This window comes from Eptatretus burgeri, chromosome 16 (genome assembly GCF_056783735.1).
Source record: "Eptatretus burgeri isolate ZD-2024b chromosome 16, Ebu_testis_v1, whole genome shotgun sequence".
Classification (NCBI taxonomy): Eukaryota; Metazoa; Chordata; class Myxini; order Myxiniformes; family Myxinidae; genus Eptatretus; species Eptatretus burgeri.
The window spans coordinates 9120902-9131689 of NC_140976.1; the positions used below are offsets into that span (position 1 = coordinate 9120902).

Sequence of the window (10788 nt, forward strand, 5' to 3'; positions counted from 1 at the left end):
TCAGGTGGTAGCCTGACAGGGATGACGAAAATCATGGAAATGACGTCACTGTCATCTTGAACTTTGACAAATATAGTGAAAAAACATTGACAGCCTCACTTTTGTCCTTCGGAATCCCCTGGTAAAGTTTCTCGAAGATAGCTGAAAGTGTTCTCGAATTATCACACTCACAAACTCGCAAACGAGACAGACTGACACATGATGAAAATTTTCAATTTTCGTCAAAACGAACAAACACAGATTGGGATGAAAACGAAACGTCCATCGACCTTCAGTGAAGGAGGATGTAACGATGATAAGTGAATGAAGTAGATCCATTAAATGAGGAAAAGTTCAGGTGAACTAAAGAGAGTTAATCACATTTTGTAAAAGTTTGGTTAAAAATCCCCATTCTCCAATCGGTGAACTCGCGCCTCGAATTGTCCAACACATAGTGACGTCCTGTTGAACCTCCTTTGGACAGAACCTTACCTTATCCCATGAAAATATGGTTATTGTATTTATACACCGTGTCAGTTTGAAATGTAGTTTTTTATATCATCACAATATATTTATCCTCATTATGCTTAATGGGCGTGTGTGTGTATGTGTGTGTGTGTGTGTGTGTGTGTGTGTGTGTGTGTGTGTGTGTGTGTGTGTGTGTGTGTGTGTGTGTGTGTGTGTGTGTGTGTGTGTGTGTGTGTATCCTCCATAACTCCAATAACCATAAAACCGAGCAGCCTGAAACTTTGCATGCATATGAAGAAAACTCCAAGGAAGTGCAAAATTGGGTGTTTTGGTTAATTAAAACACCTCCCTTTACAGATAATTAACAACCTCATTCAATTATATCCTTTATCAGGTGATCCTCAGCCTCCTCGCTGTCTGGGGTCTGAAAGCGTTTCCTGAGTAACCTCGCTGGGGTCTGAAGACGCCATGTTTTTTGAGTTGGAACAGGCCGTAACTTGGAACAAGCTGTTCATCAAAGTGACGAATTGTTGGTTACATTGCAATGCTTATAAAACGCCCGGAGTCGTTAGCCTTCATTGTTTTATATCATTTCTGCAGATGTGTTCACCACGAGTATCTCTTAAACTAAAACGAATTACAAAATGTAAGCAGCAGAATCTAACTGACAAGCAGTTCCAACTCAGAGAAAAGTAATCATTTGTCCAATTCGGACACATGTGATATTTTGGGCGTCTCCAGGAGTGTATGTTTAATATGATGGTTCGGTGATTGCCAATTGCGTGATAAGGTCAGGTCAGGTCAGGTCAGGTCAGGTATGGGAGCATGCGCCAGAGCAGCGCGTCGCTGCGTCCACTTTCTGCCGGTACTCCAGGGGCCTCCGTCTGGCCATCCCCCAGGAAGATGACTGGCCCATTCCCATCTTGTTGAGATGCCGATCAACCTGCTGCAACCACGAACCACGTGGTCGGCCCATTGGCCTCCTCCACTCAGGAGACTCCCTCGCTGAGAGAATCTGGTGAGCAGGATCAGCGTCAGGAAAACGAGCCACATGTCCATACAGCCGCAGCTGATGCTCACGGACAATGCAGGAAACAAATCTCATCCGAGTCTCTCTCAGCAACCGCTCGTTGGACACAAAGTCTGAGCAGCGATAGCCAAGGATTCTCCGAAGAGACCTGGTACCAAAGGAATGAAGTCTCCGTCTCAGATCCTTGGTCAGAGTCCAAGTCTCGCATCCATAGAGCAAGACTGGAAGCACCAAGGAACTGAAGACTCAGACTTTCGTCCTCCCACACAGGTACTGGCAGTGCCACACCCCATTATCCAGTGAATCCATATCTCCTCAGGCCCGACCCAGACGTATATTGACCTCTGACTCACAGCCGGTAGAGACATGAATATCATTGCCAAGGGAAGTGAATCTCTCCACGACCTCAACATCCTCACCACAAACAGGCACAGAGACAGGACAGCAGCATCCAAGATGTCATTGAAAGCCTGGATCTTAGTTTTGACCCAAGAAACCCGTAATCCTAGCGGCTCTGACTCCTCATTCAGCACCTCGACGGCCCCCAAAAAGGATATCTAAAGTCTCTGCAAAGATGACTGCATCATCTGCGAAATCAAGGTCAGAGATCTTGACATTCCCAAACAGTGCACCGCAGCTTGATCTCTCCAACATCCTCCCTAGAATCCAGTCCATACAATTGCTGAAAAGTGTGGGGGCTAGTACACACCCGTGACGAACTCCAGTAATAACTGGAAATAAGTCAGAGATGGTATCACCACATCTCACAGCACTCTCAGTACCAGAGTAGAGTTCAGACATCAGATTGATCAGTTTTGGTGACACCCCACGAAGACCAAGAATCCTCCAGAGGGCATCCCGATTCACTGAAACAAACGCTTTCCAGAGATAAACATAGGCTGCAAGCAGCTCCTGCAGAAACTCTCATCTGTGTTTGGGGAGGACCCGAAGAGTGAGGATACGGTCAATCGTTGACCTCTTTGGTGTAAAGGATGACTGTTCTGGAAGCTGGTGCTCAAGCAGATGGCGGCGAACCTGATCAATAATTATCCGAGCAAAGACCTTGCCCGGCACTGAGATCAGCGTCACCCCTCGGTAGTTGTTGCAGTCTTGGCGATCACCCTTCCATTTCCAGAGAAGGACAACAAGGCCCCTCTTCCAGTCAGTTGGGATGATGCCTGTGTTACAGACAGAGCACAAAACTGCATGCAACGACACGAGTGCAGCATTTCCATCAGCCTTGAGAAGTTCAGCATGGATGCCACAGATCGCTGCAGCTTCACCCCATTTCAACTGGTTCACTGCAGACTGTGTTTCCACAAGCAAAGGTGGACCACAGCTGATTGGAGGGTCAGCAACAAGGATTGTAACACCCCTGACGTCCAACTTGACAGCTGGGGGATCAGCCTGGTACAACCGCTCAAAGTAACCGGCCCAGCGGGCCTTCACTTCAGACTCCTCTGTCAAGAGCCTACCACTCTCTGCTCTAACTGTAGTACACCGAGGGATGGGCTTGGATGAACGCAATGCACAAATTCCCCTGTAAGCAGGATGAGAATCACCTGACCACAGGTGGTGCTCTACCCCCTCACAGATTCCTCACACATAGGCCTCCTTGTCCACCCTCGGTGCACGTACAGTTTTACGCCTCAGCTCCCTGAACAGCTCAGCTCTGGCATTCAGCCTAGCCCTGCGACTCTGTTCAATGGTATCCAGTGTCCCTTGAGAGACAAAATTCTTCTTTGCCCTACGGTGAGTTCCAAGACATCGACCGGCAACATCAAGGACGGTGGTCTTGAAGGCACTCCACAACTCTTCAGGACCTCCCAAAGTACCCAGACTCCTCAAATCTCCACTCAGGTTGTTTGCAAACTCCTCAGCTACCCTCTCATCATTGAATTTGCCAAGAACCAGCTTAGGCTGGGATGGTACCATTCTCCTGGATTGAAGGTGCAACGACAGAGTTGCTACAACAAGCCCTTGGTCAATATTGAGGAACTGAGCACTCCGGTAGACCCTGCAGTTCTATATCATCCTCCAGTGACCATCAACGAGGACATGGTCAATCTCCTTTGCCACACCACCAGCGTTGGAATACCAAGTCCATCGATGAGCTTATAGTCACTGAAACCATGAACCAGCCACCTTAAGTCCATGACTTCTTGCAAAGTCAAGGTAGTTAGTGCTATTCTGGTTCATAGTTCCTGACCCATGGGAACCAACACACATCTCATAACCATCCCTTTCAGTTCCAGTCGATGCATTGAAATTCCCCAAGACAAGAAGTGTATCTGGTCTCAGGCACTGATCAACCACAGACTCGAGCGTGGTGTAGAATGCATCCTTGGCGGTGAGATCACTCTCCTCAGTCGGAGCATAGACAGAGACCAGGGAAATGACACCCAAGGAGTGACAAATCCTTAGTCTCATAATACGCTCGTTGACCAGTGTTACCTCAATTATCATTGGAGTCAGCTTATTGGATACAGCTACAGCAACTCCTTGAGAATGGTAACCATCAGAGCGACCAGACCAATAGTAGGTGTAACCACCCACCATGGTCTTGCCGCAATCCGGTCTCCGGACCTCAGAGAGAGCTGCAATACCGATGTCCAAACGCTTGAGTTCGGATGATAACAGAGACAGGTGATCATCCTCTCTAAAGGCCCGGTCACACCTTGACGTTTTAGCCAGCAATGGCAACGTATTAAAATGTATCTAAAACGCTGGCTTAAGCCACTGTCACACCTTGACGATTTAGCCAGCGTATGCCGACGTATGAAAAATTTGTCTAAAACGCTGGCACATGTCGAATATGTTATGGGTAAGTTTTGTATACGTTAAGAGCACGCTGGCATACGTCGTAGTATGCTGGCATACGTCGTAGTACGCCGAGCTCGTCGACAAATTTTAACATGCTCAAAAATTTTCGACGTATGCCAGCGTATGACTCACACGTTCCGCATACGCTGGCCATAAGTTCTAAGCACGTTACGCGATCGTTGACACACGTCGACACACGTTACTTGTAAGTTACTCATAAGTTGAAACACGTCGAGGTAATGTTTTGCGTCAATGTTCCAGACTCCATGTTTTTTTTTTTTGTTTTTTTTTTCGTCGGCATGACGGTGATGTTGACACTTCGATTTCTAGTGCGGTTATAATATAATATCATGAATAGGATGTCACTCAACGATTTAAATCATAACCACACTAGAAATCGAAGTGTCAACATCACCGTCATGCCGAAGAAAAATAAATAAAAAAATAAAAACCATGGAGTCTGGAACACTGATGGGTTCCTCCTGTGTGAAGCCCATTTTTAGATACCAATTCCCCTAAACGCTGCCAATACGCCATTATACGGTAGCTGTAAGTTAGAAACACGTTCAATAAGTTCTGTGGTCGTCCAGAAGACGTCAAACACATCTACATACGTCAATATGCGTTTGAGATACGTTACTCATAGGTTCAAAGCACGTTACTCATTGGTTAGAAATAACTTTCGGGTACGCTAAACATTACCTCGACGTGTTTCGACTCATGAGTAACTTACAAGTAACGTGTGTCGACGTGTGTCAACGATTGCAAAACGTGCCTACAACTTATGGCCAGCATATGCGGAACGTGTGCGTCATACGCTGGCATAATTCGAAAAATTTTCAGCATGCTTAAAATTTATCGACGTACTCGGCATACTACGACGTATGGCAGCGTGCTTCAGGGTGCTCTTAACGTATACAAATCTTACCCATAACGTATTCGATGTGTGCCAGCAAATTTTTCATACGTATTTGGCAAATTTTTCATACGTCGGCATACGCTGGCTAAAACGTCAAGGTTTGACAGGGGCTTGACACTTCGATGTCTAGTGCGGTTATGATTTGAATTGTCGAGCCGCAGCCTTTTAATAGGCTACGCCACTTGATCATCGTCGATACGCTGCCGCGCTTTGCATAAATTTACATAAGTTAGACTATCGTTGTGCATAGGTTGTGAACGCCGACAACACGCTAAGCATTCGTTGGTATAAGTTATCTATATGCTTTCGAAACGTTCTGTGTACATTACTAATACGTTATGCATACGTCCAAATTGTTATGAATACGCCCAAAGCTGGAAAAAACATCAATAGTTCAGCGTACGCCAGCGTTTTACATACATTTTGATACATTGCCATACGCTGGCTAAAACGTCAAGGTGTGACAGCGGCTTTAGACTGAGACATATATTTGCCCCTTTGTTGGGTCCCGCGGTGCTATGTGGTGGGTGCCTCGGGAGGTGTCTTCTCCACTGAATATGTGCAAGGATCACTTTGTGCGATCTTCATTTGTAATCCACCTCTCACTTCGACATCAATACATATTATAAAAACAAGAAGGTCCATCCAACCAGGTGTTCGCCATCTGTGTTCCCGCTGTGAAGACATCAAGAATGGATCGACATTTTGTGTTCTGTGGTTTGGTCCATTTTTGAATTGAATTTCACTAATTACCCACTTTTAATCCTCTTTCAAATAATGCTGTTTCAAGGTAAATCTTTGTGTTTGTCATTTTTATTTACTTGATATGTGTGTACATTTGCACATGTGTGCATGTACATAAATTGTATTACCACAATGGCATTTGGCAACAGTGTGTGTGTGTGTGTGTGTGTGTGTGTGTGTGTGTGTGTGTGTGTGTGTTTGTTGTTCATTGTTTTCTCCATATAGGGGTTTCAGAAAGTGGAATGGAGCCCTCCCAGGTCTCGAAGTATCCACCTCCGTATGAGTGTGTGTTTGTGTATGTGCGCACGTGTCTGTGTGTTCGTGCCAGTTGCTGTTGTCTGCTCGTGTTTAATAATTTAATTAATCAAACTAACCCTCCCCCCAACCCCTCCCTCTCTCTTTCTCTCATCCTGTTCCAGTGGGTTGAAGGTTGTGGTTCCACCTGAAGTGGGATTTGTGGATGGTGAGGATGTATCTCTTCCCTGCACCTTCACCGTGAATGAGGACTCTGCATCAATTGATCCCACCAAGCTGGAGGTGGAATGGCGAAATGGTCCTACAATCCTCACCTATAAGGATGGGAAGATTGAAACGAGTTCTTCATACAAGGGACGAGTAATGATGAATGAACAAAACCTGACAAATGGAGACGCGACATTGATTCTCAACAACGTGACTGAAGTGGACATGTTAACATGTATTGTTACATACAACGGAGAAACTCGGAGCGATATCGTTATTGTGAATCGTGAGTTTTCGTTCTCCCTTTTCTCACATTCTGGATTATTTATCTTCCCCATTTATTTTAACATTTCCAGGATTTTTGTGAGAATATAAAGGCTTATTTGTTTAGACTACGATACCATTTATTTTATTTTTTATTGAAATTTGTCCTAAATAAGGCTGAGAGCCACTAAATGTGAAGAGCTGAAAATAAAAATAAGAAGGGGAAAAACTGGCAAAACCTTCAGCTCGTGCTGAAACCAAGAAACCAGGCCCGTCCCCTCCCTCTCTCCTTACACTTTGCTTGTTCGGATTCCTTGTGATGACTCAAATTCAGTATTTGGTGTTTCATTCGATTGTGTTTAATTGGGGTGAAGATATTTTCTTTCGAAATGAAAAACAATGAAGTAGTAAAGATTTAAATAATTATTTTTACAAACCCAGACTTCACATTTAGTGAGTGCTCCATGATGTACAAATGAGAGTTGATTGGTTTTGTGATTATGAACCTTCTATTCTCCACTTACAACAGTGTGACACTCAAATCTCATCGGTCCTACAATTTCCTCAAGGGTTCGAGTTGACAGTGCACGACCATTGCAAATCGTCCTCCATCCCTACACCTGTTCCTTTACAAATCATCCTCCATCCCCACTCCTAATCCTTCTTCCTCCATCAACCTCTCCCCTCTGCTTCCCTCCTGTCTTGACATGTTTCACATTTTCTTCTTTTCTCTTCTCTGTTCATTAATCTCATTGCTTAAGTCTGCACTCTGCAGTCTGTTATATTTCTCTTCCATGAGCCTCGACTTTGTGAACAGAAACTAAATCTTACCTCCTGATTATAAAGCAAAAATGTGTGTCAAATCATGGCAGTGATTCAGAAAATGAAATCGATCCTTTTGATTAAATCAGAAATTAAAGGTTCGTTTAAATCCTGTTATGAGGATTATTGAGAGATATCATCATCAGGAGGAATTCTATGATAAAGTGAAACACGTTTTAATTGTGAGTTCATTTTAATGAAATCCTATTGTTTGTGTGTTTCAGATAAATTGTTTGTTCACTGCCCCGAGTTCAATGAAGCTTCACCTGGTGAAGAATCTACCTTCACCTGCAACTTCTCTTCGGGTTCACGTGGAGTTCATATTTTCATCGATTCCCCAGCATTTTCTATAGAGTGGGAGAAAGACTCCAACAAACACCCAATTGCCCGTTTTTCCAAAAGACGAGAACATTACATGGACGGTTTGAGAATGTCCGTGTCCAAAGTCCATAATGGAACATTTTCATTAACATTCAAATCTGTGAATCCTAATGATTATGGGAATTATACCTGCAAGGTGAACTACCCTCACTATATCCAAGGTTCTGCAGTTACAGCCTTGTACAAGGGTAAGTGTCCGTGTTTACCGTGTACCTGTAGTGTGGGTTAGAGAGGGACATGGTGAGGGTGAATGATTCATTTTCTCATCACTTTGAGTTCAAATGATTATTTTATCAAAACTTCAACCACAAATGTAAATCTGATTTATTTATTTATTTGTACAAGTATTGTTCATCGACATTTAAAATGATTTATTGACTGTTTCAATCACTCGTGATAATTTTTTTATTTCACGAATTACAAAAACGAAATGTAAAGAACAAATTTCCTCATTAATTATTTATTTTACACATGAAAAAATATTTCTTGTTGAGAACACAAGACTCATTGTGCACAATTATTATATTAATATGCGAAGCCATATTTTGTGGACTTATCTCCTCTGAAACTGCCAGACGGATTGTCGCCACTTTTGGCATGTGGGTGGTCTGTGGTCCAATGTACATCATAGGCTATGTGAGATCGCGCCAGATGGACATTTTGGGAATTTTTGGCGATTTTTCTAATATTTACATTAGTTTGCATGGCGACGTGTGATGTCACCAATGAGAGGCGTAATGACGTCATGACATCATCGGTCATTCGCTGACGTCATTACATCTGTCCTCAACAGACCGTCACCACTGAGAGGCATAATGCCACTCCTAGAAAACAGGGTCTGCAATGTAAAACCCTCTTCTGCACATGCTGACTATCTCAGGAGGTGCATTTGACACCAAAAATGTAACAACAAACATTGTATATAAAGAAATTCTATAAATCACATTGTGAACACTGGACATATTGACGTCCTAACGAAGCCTCACTTTAGAAACTTCGTGCAGAGCGTGGGTTTAGCAAGTGATCCATAATAACTGAATAGAAAATAAACTTCAATGTAAATGTTCTTTAAAGTACAATTGTATTTACACTTAAGTCATTCCACAAACTTGTGGAAAGATTTAAAATTATATTCGTACTTCTTCGGTCGAATGCAGCACAAAGCTGTGGAGTAGCATCATTGGCTGAGGGTCTTCTTCTTCTTCTTCCTCTTTCGGCTTGCTCCCGTTAGGGGTCGCCACAGCGGACCAACCGTCTCCATTTTGCTCTATCCTCCACATCTTCCATTGACACTCCAACCACCCGCATGTCCACCCTCACCGCATCCATGAACCTCTTATTTGGCCTTCCTCTTCTCCTCCTGCCTGGCGGCTCCATCTTCAACATCCTTCTCCCGATATACTCCGTTTCCCTCCTGTGTACATGTCCAAACCATCTCAATCTCGCCTCTCTCACTTTGTCTCCAAACCGTCCTACCTGCGCTGTCCCTCTAATATACTCATTTCTTATCCTATCCATCCTCGTCACTCCCAACGAGAATCGCAGCATCTCTAACTCTGCCACCTCCAGCTCTGCTTCCTGTCTTTTTGTTAGTGCCACCGCCTCCAAACCAAACCATACAGCATAGCTGATCTCACTACCGTCTTGTATACTTTCCCCTTCACTCTTGCAGCCACCCCTCTGTCACAAGTCACTCCTGCAACTCTTCTCCACCCACTCCATCCTGCCTGCACTCTCTTTTTCACTTCTCTCCCACACCCTCCGTTACTTTGGACAGATGATCCCAAGTATTTAAACCAATCCACCTTCCCCACCTCAACTCCTTGCAACCGCACCATACCACCACCCTCCCTCTCATTTACGCACATGCACTCCGTCTTACTCCCATTGACTAACATTCCCCTTCTCTCCAGTGCGTACCTCCACCTCTCAAGGCTCGATTCAGCCTGCTCGTTACTCTCCCTACAGATCATGATGTCATCCGCGAACATCATAGTCCATGGAGACTCCAGTCTGATCTCGTCCGTCAACCTGTCCATCACCATTGCAAACAGGAAAGGGCTCAGAGTCGATCCTTGGTGCAATCCCACTTTAACCTTAAACCGGTCCGTCATTCCTACCGCACACCTCACCGCTGTCACACTGTCCTCATACATATCCTGCACGATCCTCACATACTTCTCCAACACTCCCGACTTCCTCATACAATACCACAACTCCTCTCTTGGCACCCTATCATAAGCTTTCTCTAAATCCACAAACACACAATGTAACTCTTTCTGGCCTTCCCTATACTTCTCCATCAACATTCTCAAAGCAAACATCGCATTAGTGGTGCTCTTTCCTGGCATAAACCCATATTGCTGCTCACAGATCGTCACCTCTCCTCTCAACCGAGCTTCCACTACTCTTTCCCACAACTTCATGGTGTGGCTTAACAACTTTATCCCTCTGTAATTTCCACAGCTCTGCACATCACCCTTATTCTTGAAAATCGGAACCAGCACACTTAATCTCCACTCCTCCAGCATCCTCTCACTTTCCAAGACTTTATTAAACAATCTGGTTAACAACCCCACTGCCATCTCTCCTAAGCACTTCCATGCCTCCACTGGTATACCATCTGGGCCAACCGCCTTTCCACTTTTCATCTTCTTCATAGCAGTCCTCACTTCATCCTTACTGATCCACCCCACTTCCAGATTCACTATCTCCACCTCTTCCAACCTTTTCTCTCTCTCATTTTCTTCATTCATCTGCTCCTCAAAGTACTCCATCCACCTTCTCAACACACTCTCCTCACTCGTCAGCACATTCCCATTTGCGTCCTTTATCATCCTAACCTGCAGCAAATCCTTCCCAGCTCGGTCCCTCTGTCTTGCCAATCGGTATAAAT

General features: G+C 44.4%; 1 protein-coding gene across 1 annotated transcript in view; it reads left to right on the forward strand.

The window, feature by feature from the left end:
- LOC147010458 (uncharacterized) overlaps window positions 1-10788 on the forward strand; it is a 71056-nt gene that overhangs the window by 33231 nt on the left and 27037 nt on the right. The window contains exons 3-4 of the mRNA XM_085858780.1: window positions 6382-6711; window positions 7736-8080. Coding sequence (XP_085714906.1) covers window positions 6382-6711; window positions 7736-8080 — 675 coding nt within the window. The remainder of the gene's footprint in view (window positions 1-6381; window positions 6712-7735; window positions 8081-10788) is intronic.